At 39.9% G+C, this 23120-nt stretch overlaps 2 protein-coding genes across 7 annotated transcripts in view; one reads left to right on the forward strand and one right to left on the reverse strand.

The window, feature by feature from the left end:
- fmnl3 (formin-like 3) overlaps window positions 1-20243 on the forward strand; it is a 65485-nt gene extending 45242 nt beyond the window's left edge. For 2 of the 6 annotated variants that reach the window (XM_036591873.1, XM_036591877.1), the window contains 16 exons: window positions 567-716; window positions 2190-2291; window positions 3551-3896; window positions 5924-6004; window positions 7804-7928; window positions 8418-8620; window positions 8746-8980; window positions 9448-9516; window positions 9688-9768; window positions 9913-10042; window positions 10180-10340; window positions 11738-11839; window positions 12524-12616; window positions 12911-13034; window positions 14281-14407; window positions 18501-20243. In XM_036591873.1, coding sequence (XP_036447766.1) covers window positions 567-716; window positions 2190-2291; window positions 3551-3896; window positions 5924-6004; window positions 7804-7928; window positions 8418-8620; window positions 8746-8980; window positions 9448-9516; window positions 9688-9768; window positions 9913-10042; window positions 10180-10340; window positions 11738-11839; window positions 12524-12616; window positions 12911-13034; window positions 14281-14372 — 2094 coding nt within the window. In that variant the 3' untranslated portion in view covers window positions 14373-14407; window positions 18501-20243. The other 4 variants (XM_036591874.1, XM_036591875.1, XM_036591876.1 and 1 more) reach the window with 4 other exon arrangements.
- Window positions 20244-22588: 2345 nt separating this feature from the next.
- The window catches only part of lrp1ab (low density lipoprotein receptor-related protein 1Ab), a 194676-nt gene continuing 194144 nt past the window's right edge, over window positions 22589-23120 (reverse strand). Inside the window, exon 89 of the mRNA XM_036591878.1 lies at window positions 22589-22819. Within this exon, the coding sequence (XP_036447771.1) occupies window positions 22682-22819 (138 nt within the window). The 3' untranslated portion in view covers window positions 22589-22681. The remainder of the gene's footprint in view (window positions 22820-23120) is intronic.

Below are 23120 nucleotides of genomic sequence, written 5' to 3' on the forward strand. Positions count from 1 at the left end.
CAAAACCTAACCCTAACCCTCATATGTTTTTGACATAAAGTCAGTAAAACATTTGATGCAATTATTGTAACAAGATTTTATTCATTCAGTTTCTGATGTTTTGTCATTCGGTGTTCACACAGGGCAAATGAAGGATGATGTCCAAAAAAAAAAGTTGTTTTTTACTTTTGTGCATAATTGCATTGTGTTAAAATTTCATGATAAACAGACCAATAGAGATGGTCCAGAATTACTTGTTAAATCTTGTTACATTATCTTCCATTACAAGGTTTTGATGTTTTTTTCCTTCTCCTGTAGAGTTGCCTTTTTGGAGATAATATGGACATACTTACATCGTACATATACTAGCACTTCCTTCAAAAGAGGTCATTCGGTGTCCATTGCTCTTGTAAATGTAAAAACCTGCAGATTTATATAAACCCAAAATATAAATGAAGTGACTGGTACAAAATAGTGACTGGTACAAAGTGACTGGTACAAAATAGCTGCTGCATACACATCTCTTACTGCATTTTTGTTATTAATTACCTGCACGGTTTATAACTCTTTGACCCCTGTCCTGACAGAAATCCAAGCACACAGAAAGCGATAAGCTGTCGGTGCAGATTCAGGCCTACCTGGACAATGTGTTCGACGTAGGAGGATTGCTGGAGGACGCGGAGACTAAGAATGTGGCTCTGGAGAAAGTAGAGGAGCTGGAGGACCAACTGTCACACGTAAGAAGTAGCACATTTGAATCAATGTTTTTTTTTATATAATATCAAAATCTTGTGTAAATGATTCTAATATAATGCTAGCACTCCACAGCTTTGTAGGCTTCAAATAATTAGTAGGAAGTTGTAAAAAATGTACAAATTTTAGATAATATTGGTATAGATATGTATGGGTAACAAGCTGATAAGAGAAGAAAATGCTGGCTTGGATATCTGATCCAATCCTGCAACAGATCTAGCCTGAAACACCATTCACATTTTATTATACACTGTTTGCTGCGTATTTCTTCCTGTAGGGTAGTAAAGTGTTTGAGTAGTTTGAGCATGACGGCCTACTTTTAGATGCTCTTCTGAAATAAAGTGCATTGATTGAAAATAGCTCATTTTAAACCTCAGTAGTTTTTAAAGAAAAAATCTTAGATATCAGTTGATGCTCAAGGTTTAATATTGATATCAGTATTGGAAAAGAATGTGATATTGTGCCATCTCTAGTCCAAACTGATGAACAAAACTGTAGAGGATTCGGTAATAGGTGAGAAAGCTGTATAACATTGAATTACGTCATATTAAAACTAACGTCCAAAATGTGAAAGATACACCTAAAATGCTTTCTAATATTTCAATCTGAATCGTTTACATTATGTCAAGTGATTTCAGGCTTTTGAATGGTAGTGTATGTACATTCGTATCATAATAGCCAAACTGAATGTATGGTGTGCAGAATATGCCACGTCTTTATGCTCACTTATCCGCTGTATGAACTGAATGAAGCTATTGAATTCTCTTTGCCAGCATCCATTATTGCAAGTGGAGTATTGTTTCTCAATACTCTTTAAAAATGGTCTATTTTAATGTGCTGAACTATAGTGAAGTGAGCGTGCGTGGTATGATATCGGTGGTCAGCGTGAAAGATGACTGTAAAGGCCGGAATGGAAACAATCCCTCAGTTTGTTGGTGCAGCCCAAAGCCCAGCAGTGGGCCACTCTGCAGGCCTGAGATATGCTCGTAGCAAAGGTCACACACTGACCAAAGAATCAGAGCAAACTCTGTGCTCTCTGAGGCCAGAACTCGTGGGGTGGAGAAGAAGAGAGAAAGTAAGGTGGGGGGAAAAAACAAGAATTCCCCAAACATTCCCAGAAGTGTGAAATTAGCTGATGCAAAACTGAAAGTGTTGCTGTGTTGCCGGCTCTTCTGCTGTGTCATACTGCCCAGCTTATCTCATGCTATTGATCGTAAACAGGGAGAGAGAGAGGGAGAGAGAGGGCGAAAGAGTGAGAGAGAGAGACAGAGAGAGTAACTGTAACAGCAGTGCCAGCAGTGGTGAAGCAGTTATGGCTTTGCAGCTCAGGCTATTGTTTCTAGGATCAATACTTGGCTTTTTTTTCTTTCTCTCTCTCCTCCTCATCCCTCTTATCTTCTCTCTCTCCTCACTCTACCATGTTTCTCCCTCCCTCTCTCTTCCTTTGAACGGACCAGGTGACGGAGAAGCTTCTGGAAGTGGAGAATGAGACAGTGATGAAGGTGGCTGAGCTGGAGAAGCAGCTCCTCCATAAAGACAAGGAACTGGCAGTCATCAGGGTAGGACTGTCCTTTTAACTTGCTTGTACTGTGTCATCACTGTGCCGCCCCAGGAATTATCTTAGTTTGCTCTGTATTTTACAGTAATTTACCCACAGCAGTTTCCAGTAAAGCACTGTTAGACTACAGTCATATCACAGGGCTGTGTACATTTATAATATATAGCATAGCTTAGATAGGAATGACTTGCTATGTTTTCAATGATATATTGCTTTGGGTAAGTTTAAATAAAGTTATTTACAGTAGACAGGTCCTGATTAGAGAGCTGTGGCTGTGTACGTATTCTACTTACAAATTTGAAGGATGTTTAAAGCGATAGTTTTGAAGAGTCAAAAAATGTAATTCACCCTCCCCCCCTGGGGATTTTTTTTACTTAAAAGGCCACTTATGATTGTGCACATTTGTTGTAACAGTAGCAGTTACTGCCTCCTAGTTTTAATGCATTTTAACCACAACACTGAAAGTGAGAATAGTCATCAGGTTTGAAGCTTTTTAATGCTAGTAGTTCAGAATGGTTCTCAGGATACTCAGGATAGAGGGTTTATAACACTACATTCCTGCAGATCTAATTATGCCATTCTGGTGCTGTGCATGAAATAATTTGATCTGTTCTGTCATCAGAGACCTTAATGTTGTGTTTATACCAATAAACATAACCCTAGTTTTACTTTCTTCACTTTGCCTAAGTTTTGTGAGTCAGCTAAGACATGTTCAGGTTTCGATTTTGTTACTTAGGTTTGAACTAGAGCTAGAAGGCTAATGTTGCTATCAAGTAAAGGAAGCTTATACTCCACCAGTTCGTGGAGTGTTGTGTGAACTGCATGCCTAAATAGTTTGCCTGAATTGTGCTATGTAAACTGAAAAAGGTTATATGACACAGTATTATATTTAAAATTAGGTTTAAATCGATTTGAGGTTGAAATTGACACAGTTTGAGGCAAGTGATGATAGCACCGTTTACACCATGCTAATTGGTGGTTAAGCTTCCATTGTTTGCTAGTTATATATTTAAGTGCTAAACTAAAGTAGTTAACTTCAGACACCAAACAGATCTTGGCTGATCCACTAGATCTGTTTTTTTTCACCTTGTTGTTACGTTAATCAGACCTCTTGTAGCACAGCATTATGACCTTAATTGTATGTTTGTATCTGGCATTACAGAATCAGTAGGAGGGTTTTAAAACTCTAAAACACCAACATCCTTGCCTCCTGACTGTCTATATGTCTCTCTCTTGCCCTCCACACACACAAACACCCAGGAGACATACGAGTCAACCAGCTCGCAGGTCCACACACTCCGGCGGATGATCCAGGAGAAGGACGCTGCCTTCCAGCGACACACCAACATCGAAAAGCGGCTGCTGGAGCTGGAGCAGCAGGGCACCATCCGCCTACGCAAGCAACCTGACGGAGACATCTCCATCGAAGCTCTGGGAGGAGGTGGAGGGGGGCCTGCTGTGGCTGCTATCGGGGAGGTGGGCTCAGGGAGTCCTGGCCTGGCTAGAAGTGGAGGTATCGGGGGCATTTCTCCTGCTGCTGTGGAACCTCCAGCTCCACCTCCACCACCTCCACCACCTCCCCCTCCACCGCTACCTTCTGCTGCAGGTACTACAAGATCCATGGGATGATGTGGGTGACAGTGCTATAACCAGGAGTAGTACAGTTAGTGTAAACATTCCAAGGTGCTATGAGTGGGCTAAAGGCCTCGGTATACTTCTTGGCAGAGATGGCGTTTGCCTGGCTTTGACGAACAGTGACATAATTGCGGAGAAAACAAACAACTGCAGACTTTGTGTGGAGGCTTTGCTCGCCATTTTGTACACATGCCAGCTGGCGAACTCTGCAGATGAACACACTACGCGATGATGCCTGTGATTTGTCAGTGCAAAAGAGGCAAGTCATCATTCAAAGATGCATCAGCCAACACAAAACCAGCGAAAGTGTACTAGCTTGAAAGCCTGTGAAGGTGGTTTTGGCTTTGTGCAAGTGTTGCAGGCTTCACGTCGCTAAAAGTATATCGAGGCCTGTGAAAATGAGGTTACATTTTGAGGGTGATTTGCATGTGAACCATCACTGGACAAGTTAAAAGATGTATATAGTCAGAGGAGAACTGCACTGTGATTAGGATTATCGTCCAGTCACCTTGTTTTTACACACGTTGTTTTTACACAGCTACTAGTCAGCAAGCTATCAAGCAGTCTCTTTATCTGTCTTTACAAAATTAAAGCAGTGTTCCTCAAACCAGTCCTTGGATGGTCCACCTTTTTGGCTCTATCCCAGCTCCCAACACACCTGAACCATGTCATTAAGACCACTGAATACCTGATGCAGAATACAGACCTGATGCAGGTGTACTGGGGGCTAGGTTAGAATAAAAATAGACTGTCTGGTTGGACCTGAAGACTGGTTTGAATAACAGTATATAGTCTTTGTCTCACAAAACTTTATACGACAGTATACACCGATAAGCCATAACATTATGACCGCCTAATATGCTGTTGGTCCACCACATGCTACCAAAACAGTTCTCACCTGTCAAGGACCCCACAAGACCTCTGAAGACGTTAGCAGTATTTCAGTATATCCTGTAAGTTGTGAGGTGAAGCTGCTGTGGTTCAAACTTGTTCCAGCACATTTCACAAATGCTTGATTGGATTGAGATCTGGGGGGTTTGGAGATCAGGGCAACACCTAGAACTCACCGTCATGTTCCTCAGACCATACCCAAACAATGTATGCAGAGTGGCAGGGAGCATTGTCTGGCTGAAAGAGGCCACTGCCATCGAGGAACACCATTAGTCTGCAGCAATATTCAGGTAGGTGGCATGTGTCAAGCTGATACCCAGACTCAGGGTTTCCCAGCAGAACATTGCCACATTCCCACAAACCTTGCCATTTGGAGATGCTCCGACACAGTCGTCAGGCCGTGAGGATTTGGCCCTCGTCAAAGTCGCTCAGGTCTTCACGCCTGCCCATTTCTACCTCATCCTGCATACTGCAATAGACTATTCACTTACCGTCTAATATATCCCAGACCTTGATATATGCTGTTGTTAGGAGATAATCAATGTTGTCTGCTTCAGTGAGTAGTTAAAATGTTTTGGCTTATTGGTATATACAGTATACATGTGATGTTTGCCATTTTGAACATTCATTTCAAATTTCAAATATTAGCGATCTGCTAATACTCATGAATGACTTCTTAAGCCATCAACACTGCATTTGGTTGTGTATGTTAAGCTCTTGCCATTTGTTATGTACAGGAATTGATATAGCTCTGTGTGCTGTTTCTTACTGCTTCCAGAGAATCACACTGAGCAGAGAGCAGTAATAGTCCAAAATTCAGGACTTCTGCAGTTACTTTCAAAGATCACAGGTTTTCAGAGAGCAAGCTGTGTCCAGCCTTAAGCTTCAGGAAAGGGAAAAGCGTAGGGAGTTTCCTCCGGCTCAGGAGAGCAGACACACTCACCCACTCTGCTGAGGAAACAGCTGCACTTCAGCTAGATTAATGTCAGCATGATCTCTGGCCTTGTTGCCTGATAATGGACTGTCCTGTCTGGCAGTGTTGTAGTTTGCACACTAATGAGTGAAATACTATCAGATCAGAGTAAAAGCGTGACATATGTTTTACAGGAGAGTGCCCACCTCCACCACCTCTCGCCCCTCCACTTCCTGGAACGTCACCGTCTGTCATCCTCAGTGTTGGCTTATCAGGTGAGCAGTCAAAGCACTAATGCATGATCATTTAGAGAAGCTCAGTAGGTGCTCTGTTAAAGTTTCACCTCAGACACTTCTGTCCCTCCAGAGAACCTAATGCAAGACTGTACTATACCCAGTGGTAATTCATTTTGTTACAAGTGGAAGGGCAGTGCCCCCTAAATTTAAATAATGTGCCTTCCTAATTTGTCCTGTTTTTGTCCAGGAAGAGTAGTTTTCAAACTGTCTTATAGGAAATGATGTGAATGTAACTAGCTGAGCAACCGGTTTACACCTTTGAGTCCATTTTGCCTGATATAAGGCTGTCATTTATAGGTTTCATCTAATGTTTGGCTCATTTTATGTTGACGACGAAAGCTTGTCATCCCAACTCAATTTTTAATGTGTCTGCCTGAGACTATAACACTGAAGCTGCAAAACATTCCTGGGATAGTAAACACATCATTGTTTTTTTGTGAGAGGATTTTGCCTTTTTTTGTGAGAGTTCACTGTTTTGTGATCTGTGCCATAGCACACTTAAGTGTCTGGTAAGTGTCTGTAGAGGAAAATAGAGGTATTTATTTGCTTTCTATGACTGGAAATGACCCCGTTGCACCGATTAAAATTTGAATACGATGGCAGTTTAAAAAGAATTTTCTTTGAGTTGTTTTTTGTAATAATTATTGATACACATCACAGAATGAATGCAAACATAGGATGTAGACAACTAAGCATATTTATTAGTATTTTGTAGGTCTGCCTCTAGCCTTTATGATGACTTACATTGTTTATTAGTGAGCTAATTGTTCATGCATATCACCTAGGGCCAATTTTGCAGACCCAGATTAAGCCTAAAGGTAGACTAAATAGAATTTTACCCTACAGTTTAATCCAAGGCTAGGTCCTAATCCATGTCACGGATTGGCTCCTAGTGTTGTTTTGCCCAGTTACCAAAAATGAATTTTAAAACTATTAGTGAAGCAGAACACATTTCCCTTTGAGCTGGTTTCCCAGACCTAGATTAAGCCTAATCCTAGACTAAAAAGAATTTCCAACGGAGATTCAGCATTGGCACTGCAATTAGACTAGGCTTAATCTATGTTGAAGAAGCCAGCCCATAGTCCCACAAGTTCTCAGTGGGATTTAATTCTAGTCATGAACCATGTCATCACTTGAATTACCTCCATCTCAAGCCATTTAAATCACTTGCAGTGTGTGTTTAGCCGTATAACAGAATAGCAAGACCTTTTATTGTAGTTTTCCTCCTTTAAGTGAACAGGGTGCGATAAAGCCTTTAAAACACATTAGAAATCATTGCTAAACGTCAGTGTATGACGTAAGTGCCTCTGAGCAATTCTTTATGCTGATTAATTGCTTTATTAAACCTGCTTCTGTATCCTCTCATTGTCATTTTGACAGACTGTAAAGAATTGGTGCTTCAACTCATAAAAAAGGTAGTTACTCTGATGCCTTGCAATTTTGAGATTATTGAACTTGAAATAGTATTTCAGCAGAACTTAAGAGACATATTCTTGTGCTATTAACTTTTTTAAGGCACCAGAATTTTAAGGCACCACTATCGTCAATTTTACAGCTCAAAAACAGACTCAAGGCAGCTCTCTCCCACTCTTGCAAAAGTTTTCCAGGGTGTTCCAGTCCTTCATACCATGTGTTGTAAATGGTTCTTCCTGCAAACATCTTAAGAGTCTTGTAATTGGGTGTGATGAGAAGAGAGAAAGTGCAGCCCAGAACTGAGCAAATGTATGGTATATTTAAATAATAATCTTTTTATATCTTTAAATATTTTTTATCTGTAGCCATCCGCATCAAGAAGCCCATAAAGACCAAGTTCCGTCTGCCCGTGTTCAACTGGACTGCACTGAAACCCAACCAGATCAACGGCACCGTCTTCAATGAGATTGATGATGAGCGAGTGCTGGAGGTGGGTCCACTGCAGCTAGGGTCTGTCAGCCCGGTTTACTGTACCCACCATCATTGCCCTTCAGATCTGGGCCATAATTTACTTTGATCAATATACTGAGCAGACTCAGTATATCAGTCACTTCTGTCTCACTTAAACTTATTGTTATTCATTTTCTGACCTTCTAGTCAGTAACCCATTAAAAAATGGTGTGTTTAATTTATTTATTTCAAATGTGTGCATGATTTCCACATAAATAAAATATATTACATCAACACAAATTAAAATAAACAACAAAATTGTTTTGATATTTTCTTTATGTGGAGATGAATGAAATCAGGTAAATTCAGTGTATTTCTTATATTTTTCTGATGTAAGAATGAAGTGAATAGTGTTATGCTTTATCAAAGCCTGTAGGATCACATCTGCCCACAACAAATCTCATAGTGTATCTTAATGTAGAAACGTGCCGATGCGCTCTGATGAGACAGTGTGTCGTGTTCTGTGTAGGAGCTGGATCTGGAGAAGTTTGAGGAATTATTCAAGACTAAAGCTCAGGGTCCTGTGGTGGATCTGTCCTGTACAAAGAGCAAAGTCCCCAATAAAGCAATGAACAAAGTCCAGCTGTTGGATGCCAACCGCTCCAAGAACCTGGCCATTACCCTCCGCAAGGCCAGCAAGAGCACGGAGGAAATCTGCAGAGCCATTCAGACGTGAGTACCACACACACTCAGCACTTACACAACACAGGCAGATAGCATTTACAAAACGTGTAGTGTTTGTAGTGTAATGACAGTGTAGATCAGTGGAAATCATGAGTGTTTATTGCTGGTTGCAGGTTTGATCTGAAGGCCCTGCCGGTGGACTTCGTGGAGTGTCTGATGCGTTTCCTGCCCACAGAGGCGGAGAGTAAGCTCCTGCGACAGTATGAGAGGGAGCGGCGGCCTCTGGAGCAGCTGGCTGAGGAAGACCGTTTCATGCTCCTCTTTAGCAAGATCGAGCGACTCACACAGAGGATGAGCATCATTACTTTTGTTGGAAATTTTAGCGACAACATCAGCATGCTGACCCCGGTGAGCAAGCACAATACTGAGGCGTAATAATATTATATAGGCATATACATATTAAAGATATTGAATAGCATTTTAGGTTTAGCCTTAAAAGTCTAGAGGCATTATTGTCATAGTATTTAAATGTAAATACACAATTCTATAATTAATTACGTAGTTTATTTAAATAAATACATTCACATTTGAGTCTGCACTTGGTTCAATGGCAAACAGTGACACAAAAAAGCAAAAAATGTTTTCTTTTTGCAAAACAAGTCCGAACAGACAACAGTATTATAATTTAAATTTAACTAAATTGAAATGATAATATGTCCTCTTCTACATATACCACAAATGGGGTCTCGATAGAAAGTTACTTGTTAATATGAAATTATACCATCTTTTTTATCTGTGACTTCTAAGGGTTAATTTGGGGAGGCCGTTTTTGCAAAATTTACATGTTGTTTGAACTATTTGTCTTTATTCTGTAGCAACTCAATGCCATCATTGCTGCATCAGCCTCAGTGAAGTCCTCTCCAAAGCTAAAAAGAATGCTTGAGGTAGGAGATTTTTTGCACCATGGGCCATGGTACACCAAGCCCTAAAACTTTGCTATCTTAACAAATCTTGCTTAGATTTATTGCTGAAAATTGATAATGTATTTCATTTTAATATTATATATTACATTTACATTTATCTGCATCTTTTTTTATCTCTGTTTCTTTGTACAGATCATTCTGGCCCTTGGGAACTACATGAACAGTAGTAAAAGAGGATCTGTCTACGGCTTCAAGCTTCAGAGTTTAGATTTGGTATGATTAATGACACTCTTTTGCAGAAAAGTTTGAAAACTGTCTAGGAAACTGTTCTGCTTTATGAATAATAGGTATAACCCTTACCTATTGCACCTCTGTTCATTCTTAAACTGTCTCTGTCTTATGTTCATCATCTCCCAGCTGCTGGACACTAAATCTACTGACCGCAAGATGACGTTGCTTCACTACATTGCTCTAATAGTGAAGGAGAAGTACCCTGAGCTCGCCAACTTCTACAACGAGTTGCACTTTGTGGACAAAGCTGCAGCAGGCAAGTATTGCCTGAATGAGATTACTGTATGAACAGGCAGATGACTCTGCTCAGCAGTATGGTTCTAGTTCATTGACATTGGCCAGGTGGTGTATGGGCTGATTACTGTATCTGTGTATGTATGTGTGTATATACAGTTTCTCTGGAGAACGTGTTGCTGGATGTGAAGGAGCTGGGTAAAGGCATGGAGCTGATCAGGAGAGAGTGCAGCCTGCATGATCACGCCGTCCTGAAGAGCTTCCTGCAGAGCAGTGACCCACAGCTGGACAAGCTGCAGAAAGACGCCAAAACTGCAGAGGTGATACCATATACAACAGCTCGTCATAGGCAGTGAAACAGTGACCTACATGACATCCAACCAAGCAAGCCTAAGACCTCTGGCCACTCAAGGCCTTATGAGAGCAGTGAGCTATTTAATGAAACAAGACTTCTCAAATTCTTAAGTCAAGACTGCCTAATACAGAGCCATGTCTTCTTCTAGTAATATGTAGGGATGTCATACTGGTCCAAGTCATGTAGCCTCTTACTGCAAGACATTTAGTGGCCATTCCACTGGTGACTTTGATATTTTAAACGAATGTAATCAAATTAAATGTTTTACCCCATAACGCTGTTATGAGATTTACTAGGACATAATTGGCCCTCTGTGGGTGAATGTTGTGGCTCAGTACTGAGTCGCTAGTGAGCAATGTGGGATGAAGCCTGCGGTGAAAACAACTCGCACCTCTCCACAAAGATGACTGTGCTGAGATAAAACAGGCATCACAACTGCAACCTTCTTGATATCAAGAAATCATATACAAATGCCACAATAAAACTGCATTTGAACACAGTAAAAACACTTTTAGAAATGCTTGCTAACCTATGAAGAGGAAAATCCACTTCACTTTTGTTTTAGTCTTTCATTCACCTTTCTATCAAAAAATGTTCTGTCAGTGGTATTGAAGGAAAAAAAACATAGTCCAAACTGAGAGACCTAAACAAAGTTGAATATCAAATTTTATGGCTACTGTGACTAAGGGTTTATATCGCAAGTGTCCAATCCATCGTATTTTCTGATATGAGGCATCTCATGGATCAGGCTCACTCACTCAAATAGTCACCTAATGACTCACTCACTCCACCACTGCATCAATGACACTATGCATGCTTGATTTAATCTCCACTGTGCCCACACGCTGCACACTTCATTAAAGGTAGAAAAAAACATAAAAATAATGGTAGACTTAAAAATGTTACATTTACTTTTCAATGCTACAGTTTAAACTGCAGCTACATCTGGAAGACAGTACTTTTGTATGTCAGGTTGCTCTGAGTACTCTTCTGACTGCACTGTTACTTTTGCCACTAAGTCAGCAAAAGATGTGTGCTTTGAGGAAAAGCGGCTAGTTGAGATTGTTTTCTGCTTTAAACTAATTCCACACTGCAAATTGTGCATAATACCTATTTATGTCACCTCTATGACAGGGGTGTTCATGGAGCACAATAGGGGTAAAATAACTTTTTACAAAAGGGATGGAGTTGAATTCGGCTTAGTATAGCCGACAACCCATGCTTTGAATAAATGCTGCGATCGGCCATGTCATGAGGCAGTAATTCAGATATGTTGCAGCGTATAGCCCTTGTTGGCACCACTTTTAAATAAGGGAATTTCTCTTGGAATCAGCACCTCTCTTTCTCCGAATGTCCGTGCAGGAGGCCTTCAACACTGTGGTCATGTACTTTGGCGAGAGCCCCAAGACCACTCCTCCATCTGTCTTCTTCCCTGTGTTTGTGCGCTTCATCAAGGCCTACAAGGTAAGCACCACAGTACCACAGCACTTACACCTAAACAGTTTTACTTATACTCAGCCTAAATGTTATAATTAACACCTAAGGCTTATTATAAAGTTATTCAACATAAGATTTATTATCCACTAACTTGCAACTGATCTGTAAGTTATGAGATATAAAGGTGTGAGAGTGAGGAACTGAAGTGTGGCCCCACATACAGCTCTTGCAGGGGTTAAGAATAAATGTGTGTTTTTTTTGGTCAGTGTTATCGTAAGGGCTCATTCATAGGGACGTAGTAGAGAATGGTTGTAGGGGGGCACTCCTGTGGGGGCCTGGGGAGGGGAGTTTGAGGTGAATAACAGGAAGAAGCAGCTGTGTTGAGTTTAAAGAGCACTCACTGTGTTTAGGCTGGGCTTGGGCCCTCTCAGCACTGACCCGGACACACACACGCACACACGCCTCTTCCTCACATTGTCCTTCACTTGGATTTATGGAGTCGTGCGAGGAAACAGTGAGGCAGCCTGAGGATCTGTGTTTTGTGTGTGTGTTTTCCCAGTCACAGTTCTTGGATTTGCTGTTTCTTAAAATGGGTCATTTATGTTTCTCATGTTTCTCGTTTGCCTTAAAGTAGAATATCAGTGTTTCTGTTCTGTAACTAAACTTATGTGAACGTGGGTGTGTTCATGTGTGTTTGGTGTGTGTTTGCAGGATGCAGTTGAGGAGAATGAACAGAGGAAGAAGCAGGAGGAAGCTTTGCGAGAGAAACTGCTTGCTCAGGAGGCCAAACAGCATGACCCTAAGGTATGACGCTCTAACCTCCTGCAACCAGCAGCACAACCCAAACTGATTTTCAGTGTTGAAATTTAATCTCCATTATTTCCTATTGAATAGTCTTCATTTCCCTCCCCGTCTAGTGAGTAAAGGCTCTCATGGCCACTAAAAGAATTTATTGAAATTACCTCAAACATGAGATATTTTCATGTATTTTATTTAGGTAATTGGTAATAATTTTTTTTTATAATTTTATCGCCCAGGCCTAGATTGTAATTTCACTAGTGAACACACCCATGTCCTTCTCTCTGACCCCCCTCACAGGTGCAGGCTCAGAAGAAAAGGCAGCAACAGCATGAACTCATCGCTGAGCTGCGACGCCGACAGGCCAAAGACCACCGGCCCGTTTATGAGGGCAAGGACGGCACCATCGAAGACATTATCACAGGTGGGACACACAGGACTCAAACTATAATTCCCATCAACTCCAAGGCGAGGATCAGCGTGGTGGTCCGCTGCTCCTCACGCCAGCAGTGCACCATGTGTTACATTACCCAGTGTCCACTACGGTACCAGTTAGACTGATACAGTGTGATTTAGTACAAACTCTCACGGAACCTGCGTTCTGAAGCCATGCACACTTCATTAAGAGGACTAAAGAAGTTAAGCGTGGTCTTAAACCACCTTTCGTGTCACTGCAGTCACCAGGGAGGACCAAATTAATCTATATTAATGCTTTGGTCTAAGCTGTTTTTGTCTGTGCCTCATCTCTAAATATGCATAATGTTATTAACTTGGCAGTTTAGAGAAGATTTACTAAAGAACACTGATGTTTACAGGTAACACTAGCATATAGACATATTTCTCTGACAGATTAAGCCTAGTTGGATGTAATTACATTGACAGTGGGCATTCTTCACTGAAGATCAACTGAAGTCTAGGACTAGGCCTAATTTGTAGAGAGAACTAGATATTTGAGACACATCACAAGGTCTCTTGCAGCCAGTGAAGCATTGGCTTACAAACAAATTTCAGATTCAATTGTAATTTTCTAAGATAAATTATTTTCACTGCACACTGATTGGTGGTAAGCACATATACATATATATACATATACAGTACCAGTTAACTGTTTGGACATACCAACTTATAGTATTTCTTCATTTTCATTACATATTTTAGAATAATACTGACAAACAAAAATATTGTCCTTCTGTAAAATACAGCTATTTAGACACACCTCACTTCAACACAGCACATCTGATTGGTTCAAATGAATTAAGAAAGACAAACATTCCGCTAATGAACTTTTATCGAGGCACACATAGTAATTAGGATGTTGTAATAGTTGTGGTTCAGCAGATTCCAACTCTAAATTTCACCCAAAGTTCTAAACGTAAACTATTTTTGTTTTGTAAATAAATAAATAGTTTAACATACCCTATAACTGAACTACTTTAACTACACTATTTGTAATTTAGAGCATTTAAGCGTAATAATTAACACGTCTCGAAGAGCATACTTTCATTCATGTGTGTTCAAACTTCTGACTGCTACTGTATTCCTAAACGTTTTCTCTCTGAAGGTTTGTCTGTAAGGACAGTCTCTTTCCTCCCCCCCAGGGGCAGAAAAGTCCCTTGACCTTAACGTAACTAGCTGTAACGTTCTCTTTGTGCCCTCCCTCCCTCCCTCAGCGCTGAAGAGTGTGCCGTTCACCGCGCGCACGGCCAAGCGGGGCTCGCGCTTCTTCTGTGACACCAACCTGTATGATGAGTCCAACTGCTAGCTACCCCCCCCAAAAAACTAGCCCTAATGCTGAAGGTTGTCCAGTTCTCTTACGCATCCCCCCCTAAAACCCTGCATGCCCACGAGACACATGCATGAACCTGTCATTTTCTCCACAGTGCACCAGCACCACCTTACTAACCTGGGATTATGTGTGTATCAGAGAGTGCAGATCTGGGATCAGCTGTTGTTTGCCAGGTCCTGGATGAATGGAGCTATGATGGACAGGCAGGAGCTGATCCTAGATCAGCACTATAATGCTGATATATCTGATATATGAGTGTGGCAGTCCAGGTTGTGCATGATCACCAATCTGGATGCTGCAATAAGGACTAGCACAGCCGTTACACTGGGACACAACGACAAATGGACTGCTGAATTGCTGTACATTTATTTGTACTTGTAATAAAGTCTTTGCATCAGTTATAGAGTTATAGATCTAGAGTAGTTTGTTTTTTTCTGCATAGAAATGTGCCATCTAAGAATTTATCATTGTTATTGTTTGGGCAAAAAATCTAATATACACACATTTTCCAGTTTTGCACTAGAACTGCAAAATTGATGTGGCTAATGGAACTATTGGAGTTAGGGACAATAAGCAACCTAAAAGAACCTAAAAATGAGTTTTCTGCATGGATTTTAAAAATACATTTTAGGCCAAAACCTTCTCACAAAACTATCAGATGGGGCAGCAAATTGATCACCATTTCATTTCAAAACTTGCACCACCCCTGTGAGCAATTTTGACTTGGTAAGTTTCTCTAGAACATCACTTTGTTTACATCATGATTTAATTATACAGATATTGAGAAAAATCTGTGCAATTCCCCTTTACCATGAATAGGGTCTTTCACCTGAGAGCTCATGGTTCGTTTGCTCCTTTTAATGCTAGCTCCATGCTGAAGCAGAGCCTCAAACTCCATCAAACAAACAGCATAGAGCTCCTCTGTGAGTCAGTTAAACTTTTAGCAGAATGGGCTGTTACCCATTGCCTGTGGCTTAGAGTCAAACTGGCTATAAGAAAAATGATAACCTTATTGCCTGATAAATCCATGTCTTGTTCCTCTTTTTCCCCACAAGTGTCTAAAAGGTTAGTGTGTCTAAAAAAAGTTTCAGTGCGCTGAAATCATAGCTGCTTTTTTCATCTGGAAAAATCATCATTGGGAAAAAAGACCTTACGACAACTGAATATTATTAAAGCATTACTGTAAATAAGAATTAAATGACTGTTTCTGTTGCCATTTTGCCCGTGAAGCAGAGTGGCCATCACTCATTGCTGTTTGTGTGCAAAATGGAAAGACAAAACAATAAATTCTAAGTATTGATTTCACGGCCGCTGTTGATAATAGCTAGGTGGTCCGAGCCCTAAAGTGAATGTGCAAAAGTACAGATGAAATTCTGGCTTTCTGTATCAGAAACCCCTTAAGCATTTCATAACTTGAGATGAGCGATGATTTAGTAATGCAGTCTAAACCATGCTAATTAGTTGGGTTATCAGCTTCCATTACTTTTTAGCTATATTAGCATCACAGCTCCAGTGCAAAACTAAAGAAGTGAACTTTGAACAACAAACATGTCTTGCCTCGTCCACTACTCCAATTTAGACCTGAGACTCAAACAACAGCACAGCAGTCCCATTTGCCGTGTATCACCCCTGAGGTGTGGCATGTGGAATAGTCCTTATGATGTTTTGACGGTTTGACTTCCTCTAACCTGCTAGTTTCATTTCTCCCCTGGCTAATGGTTTCTCCTACCTTTCCAGCAGAACAGAGGATTGAGCTGAGTAGATATGGGCCTTTACTAAACGGAGGGTAAGAGGGGAGCTTTACTCCTGTCTGCCTTTCAGCCTGCAGCTTCTGTGGAATATGTCTAAATCTGAAAAGGCTTTTTTTGCTAGAATAAGGTGTTGAATCATTTGCTTTGCACGTGGCTACATACATACTGTGTTTTGTTTTTTCTGTATTTTTACTTTTTTCCACATTTTAAAAAAGTTAGAATGGTTTAGTGAGGACAACAGATTTTTACAAGTTTTACACTTACTGAGGACATGTTGGCTGCCGAAACTATTTGTTAGCTTGCCTTAAAATGTGTATATATAATATATATAACATATATTTGTTAAGCTTATAAATGGCATTTTGTCTGCTAATTTTAGTGCAGTTTCTATTTACTTGCTGAGTTTAACACATTGGAAAAAATGTTTTGCATACGACTAAACTGCACTGTTTGTCTTTGAAACAACTTTTAAGCATTTAAACCTAAAGGCCATTTCATGCAAACTCACCTACAGCCTGGCATGTCGCACAACAAGCAAAATCTTCTGTTTAATTCATGCAGTCATGCAAAATTTAAAACTGTTCTCTATATAATTTTTAGATATGCATTGTTGAAAGTTTGAAACAGCAGGTTATAAATCAACGCTTAAATGATTGAAGTGAAATACTAACTGGGTAGCAGTAAAAATATGTAACTTTTAAAAATATTAATTACATTTACACTACTTTCATATTGATATATTCCCACAATAGGTTCATTTATCAGGTGTACTTATGTCTGTAAAGTCTTTGAAATGTAAGCTTCTGGGTAGTTTTCAAAATTATTTTTGCAAAATATACTCATGTAGTATACTTATGACTAATGTATGATCATTTTAAAGTAATTGTGAAGCTTCATCATGAGTTCAAACTGCTTAGGAACTAAATGTCCATGACCCTATATTTTTGCAAAAGGACTAATCCTATTTCCTTTTAACTTTCTACTGAATAAAAAAGAGTTCTGTTTGAGTAATATACAAAAATAGATGTCTTTATGAGGTGTTTTACTTGCAAGCACAATATGAGGAAATTATAAAACAGTAAATAGGAAAGCACTAGATTTTCAAATGAAGCTTTAATTAAAAGCCTGTTCTTTTTTTTGTTGTTTTATTTCCTGTTGGGTCGTCTGTTAAACACAGAATCTTTTCCAGAGGCATCCAACAAGTATGTTGTCTTGCGTCAGTCATTCTGTAAGCAGTTAAACTCAATAGGTACGATTCTGTTTAGGACCCGATGGGTAAACTTTAAAAGTGCTTAACGTTTGGAGGACAGCTTTGACATTTTGCATGATGGCATGAATTGATTTTTTCATAGAAATCCTTGACATGACAGGTGACTTAGTGTGGAAAGACCTTTGAGCCTTCATTGAGTGTGTCCTGAGTTTTGACTGGTAACATATGCATTAAGCCTTGACTCTTGATGAAATTTTAATGTGGTGCTGTACTAAAGACTGAAGCCATTAGACAGAGAGGGATCATAATGCTTTAGGAAAGAAAGCAGAGCTCCTTGTTCCTGGTCATATCTGTCCTTTTTGCATGGAATGCTGTGTGTGACTGCTCCGGCTAACTTGTCTGCCACGTCTGCTCTGTTATACTGCTTGTGACAATGGCCTGCATGCATTCCTGCAGTGTTCGGCAAGTTCTGCAGAGGACTTCAGTGTACACAGGTCACAGAGTGCTGTTTTTAAGCACAAATAGTCTCTTTACTGTTCTGGAAAGCCTCCTAAGACCTTGCTGATCACTTGATCTGTCTTTTCAGATGTCCTGGAAAGTCCTGTATGCTGTGCATTTGTGTACTTGCTACGTTTTTTGATAGATTCATCTTTGTGATTGCAGTCTACTGTGTCTCTGACCTGACAGAGATAACAAAGAACAGTGGGAAGATCACATTCCCTAAAAGCAAGACATACCATTGTAATTGATGTAGTGCATTGTGAAATCTTAAATGTTACCAATTTAATTCAGTTAATATTCAGATTATTTGAATATGATTCAGAATTCTTTTTAAAATACACTGAATACAGAAACAGAATATAGACATAAAAATATTTTTTTGCTTATTTTCTATTTGAATGTAGCCTCAGAATTATTTAAAATACCAGTGCTTATGTTATTGAATAATCTTTTTTTACACCTTAAGAAATCATTAAAATAGCCCTTCAGATAGACCCAGCACTGCAGAAAATTTGCCTTTGCAGACTACAAAATAAGCCTTATGTGTGCATGTTTCAGCGTGTACTGCTACAGTCTGAAGTTTTGTGGTCCCGTTTAACTGCGGTGTTCCCTGCTCTAACTCTCTCCCTTCCCCACTCACAGATCTCCGAAGCCAGCCCTTCCTGCGAGCTGACGCGGTGATCCGAAATGGGTGGAAACGACCCTAAAGACCCCTCACACACTCACCCTGTCCCAGCCTTCCCGCTTTGCCCTTGAAAGTGGCGCCTCCCTGCAACTCACAGTGACTGCGCGTATAGGCCGGGACCAAACCGCCATTTGAAAGGTGTGGGGGGAGGGAAGGGGTGTCCTTATTTATTCACGGAAAAGGAAGACCTTTCTGACTGCTGCACTGGAGGCTCTTTCTCTCTCAACAAAACTATAAAAACACAGACATGAAACGTTACCACCCTTTCCTCACTCTCACAAACAAATACACACACAAAGCCCAAAGAGCATCAGTGTGCGGCCTTGTTGGGGAAAAAAGGAAAAAGGCGACTTCCCGGAGAGTGGTGTGAACCGAGGAGACCGCACACTACCTTCCCAAATCCGAAGAGCCTGCCAACAACAGTGACACTCCAACAAACATGGCTTTCCTCACATTGTGCAATCTAAAGTAAAACTCTTACTGATGGAGAGACCGGCCCGAGGGGATGGCCAGATATTTAGGGCCTTTTTCTCCAAGCTTTTTTTGTATTATTTGTTTTTTAATTTTCTGGTTTTGTTGATGTTTTTTTCTGCAGATAACTACACAGTGACATGATTATTAACAAAGGTTGAGGAAAGCTCATCAGACCAAACCTCCTTTTTTCTCTTTTTGTTCTTAAAGAAGTGCCTTTTTATCCAGACAGTATTATTTGCATAAATATTTAGCCAAAATTTTTCTTACTTTTGTACTGATTTATTTCTTTTTTGTACTTACTTTTTTGTATCATCTACTTAATTTTGTAACATCTACTTAACCTGTAAATAGCCAAGTATCCTACAATTGCAGTGCATTGTATTGTAGATTTAAAGGGGGCATATTTTAAAAAGCTGTTGCTATTAGGGGTCTGTTATACTGTAGCAGGCGACTGTATATGTGCCTTGCATTAACAGTGCCCCTATCTTTGTGGTGAAGTACAAAACTGCTAACATTTTTTTACATTAAGCGGTTAGTTTTAACTGACTCTGTATATTTTAAATACCGGTATCTGAGCACCTAGACTTTGCTCATGAACGCCTTAATGTGCATGCACCTCTCGTCCATTGACGTTGACTCTAGGCTGTGTCATGTGTCATTTTTCTTTAACTGAATGTCAAACATATACCAAAATTATGACGACTACAGTGAAGTAAATGCTATGTTCAATAGTCCAACATGAAAAAGAGCCACTGAACTGTGCTGAACGCAGTTCCATCTCAATGCCTTATGCTGAGGAGGTGAAGCAGAATTTCAGATTATGGTTTACTCGCACATGAAGACAGCCTGTAATTGGTTTGGTGGGTTATGATTATTCTGTATTATTTGGGAACACTGAAATGTTTTGAGGATGGTGGTTTCCCTTGCACTAGCCATAGAGAAGCAAAACAATTGCGCGATCGGCCACAATAGGATTGTCATAAAAAGGGACACATCACTATAGTAGCACACTACGTAATGCCTCTGTGTTTTAGAGGAAGGAAATGTATATGCAACACTAGGTCTTATGCTGTGGATTTGTTTTATAAAGTCTCTTAAATTATATCATTTGTTTTATGGAAAAGACAAAACTGTGCCATTGAAGGCTAATCAAATACTGCACCACTGTACCAACTTAAGCCATTCCAAATTGTGAAAAGAAGCACAAATAAAGGTAGAATGTACCTCATTGTACCTCTGTCTTATCTTTGCATCCGTTTGAAAACAGAAAATGAATTCAGCACATTGGACTTCGTCATATTAGCTTTTTTCTATGAAGCTTAAAACACGGCAATAAGACAAAAATCTCAATACTTATCACTGAGAATTCAAAGCATTTACTTGATAAATAATATGCGTCACAATTGGTTTTTCTAAAGTTTGTTACTGTCTACAATTTTATTTAAAATACTGAACTGCAGTTTGATTAAACAAGGCTAATTATGCTCTCTTTGTAATGAAACATGCAGTTGCTCAGCGCTTGTTAAGTACTGACAATATCCACAATGTGCTCCGAAAAGCATATTGTGATATAATGTGACAGTTCATCACAATAACAATATTGCCCACCACTATTCAAGCACCCAAGATTCATCAAAGGTGTTCATTTAACATAAACTAATCTGCATTTTTGTTGTTTACATGTTGTTTTAATGGGCTGAACATTGTAAGACATCCTAGTTTCCTAAAGTTGAAACAAGTGCATTTATTGTTTTTATAACTGGAAAATCTGCCATCATTTGCCTTGCATCACTGGGCAAATCACATCGTAATACTCCCTGTCTTAGTTTTATCAGTTTCCTTCCGAGACTCCAGCAGTGTGAAGTAGGCCACTGAACCAGAAACCAGGTTTATTTTCTGTACACACTGATTTTTATTTCGTAATTATAACAATATCCGTTTACTTTCTGTAGTTTATGAAGTTCTCCAGCAAAAAATAGTGAAACATTACTCTATCTCTCCAAAAGAAGGGCTGAGCCACCATGCATTTCTACTATAAAAAGCAGTTTAATTATTCTGTATATATAAAAAGAAAAAACAGAATTAAAACAAAATCAACAGGAGTACCGAAATGGTGGTAAGGGTTGTGTGTAAGCAGTTTATGATTGTTTTAAAAAAAACAAAAAAAACAAAAAAAAAAACACAAAGTAGACCTTAGACTTCACTGAATTACATCTGACGGTGAAAACGAAGCGGACGTGGAAGTTGCAGACCAGGACGGTGGGTGAACACTGTTAACGTTTCCATGTTACATGCATTAGTCTGTGGCAGACCTGGCTGGTTTTTCACCTCTGAAAGAAGCAGCGGGTCGAGCTGATTTCCCTGTGGAAAAAAAAATGACAATGGCAGCGCTAGCAGCGAGGCAGTGAGTCAGGGCAGGAGGGCAACGTGAGTCCACAGACTCCACACACGCACACATACGCACATCCACACACAGCAGAATGCACTTCCAATGAGCCTTTAAAAACAAATAAGACACCACACTATTAAAAGAAAAAAAAAAAAAAAAAAACACAACACTGACTCCCATTTAAGTGGTATATAATAGAAACCCTCAAAATCCCACTGAATGAAACAAAACAATGAACAAAAGCTTGACAATTCCATTTTTCCTCCTCATGGTCCCTTTCCTCCTGGAAGACACGGCATCAGGGGAGACTAACAATCAATCAATTCATTCCCTACTTCCAACTATCATTCCTTTGGACAACTGCTGACACACATACAAAGGCCACAAAGACACCCTGGAATTAGTTCTGGAATGTCCTCTCAAAATAACTTACCACTTTTACTGTCTATCAGATCAATCTTTCATTCATTCATTCTTTCATTCATTTATTCATTCACTACTTCACTTACGACAGTACTTTACCCTAAACAAACTAAAACTGCAAAGGATTATATACTACTGTATGGTTGCTGTTGCTTGTAATCTTGGGTATATTTTTCAGGTCACTTCTGTTAAAATGTATATTATATATACGTAAATATATATAAAATCCATCTGTGCAAGGAGTAAGACAATCATCATATGCCTAAGTTTACCATGTCTCCTCACCACACACACACACACACACACACACACACACACACACACACACACACACACACACACACACACACACACACCCCTCTCCTCCAGCAGAACATACACACACTGGTACATGGACCAATCAGAACTCGGCATTCAGCCCGCCTCCTCCTCTCCGTTACTAGATCACTGGCAAAAAAACAAAAAAAAAAACAAAAAAGGAACAAAAAACAAAACTTGGCTATTTCCTATTCATATGAAACAATGGTTTCTACACAGTTCATACATAAAAAAACAATCAAAATAGTTCCATAGTTGTTACTCTGTTGTTGGCATCTCGTTTAGCACAGAGGTAGAGGCTACATGGAGGGGAGAGAGAGGGTTGCTAGGTGAGCAATGACTACCCAAAGGCATAGAAAAAATGTTTTCTTTTTTTTGACCGGAAGGATTTGTCAAAGAATAAAATATAATACTGCAATCACATACAAAAGTAGTCCTTCATTTTACATTTTATACAGTGTTCTCGCTCTCGTTGTTGCTTTTCTTCTGATGTCTAAAGGCATGAAGGGGAGTGGCATCTGAGGGAGGGTGGCTCTATGCCAGCGGGTCGCCCATGTCCTCATCCCCCGCGGACAGCAGCTCCTTCTTCTCATCTGTGCTGGCCAGAGAGTTGCGGCTGTTGTGGGCGCCCATGTAGAGTGTGGCGTACACAGGGTTGGTGAAGTTAGTGGGCTGAGGGAGAAAGAGATACAGAGGTTAGCCAACATGAAAAAAATATGCTTGCAGTCCAAACTTTTGAGCTACGAAGCTCAAAAATGTTGTTGCATAGCTAAAGACAGTAGCAGCAGCCATCTGCTTATAGACAACAGGGTAACACTTTTCTTGAATAGCCACCTGTAGATGCTTGGTGGATGTTTACCTTGCCTTTAACTACTATATAACTAAATATCTATTAATTAATATCATCTTGAAGGGGAATTCCACTGATTTTTCAAAATGTCTGCATAACTCAGTAGTTGAGACAAACTCATTC

This window comes from Colossoma macropomum, unplaced genomic scaffold (genome assembly GCF_904425465.1).
Source record: "Colossoma macropomum unplaced genomic scaffold, Colossoma_macropomum, whole genome shotgun sequence".
Taxonomy (NCBI): domain Eukaryota; kingdom Metazoa; phylum Chordata; class Actinopteri; order Characiformes; family Serrasalmidae; genus Colossoma; species Colossoma macropomum.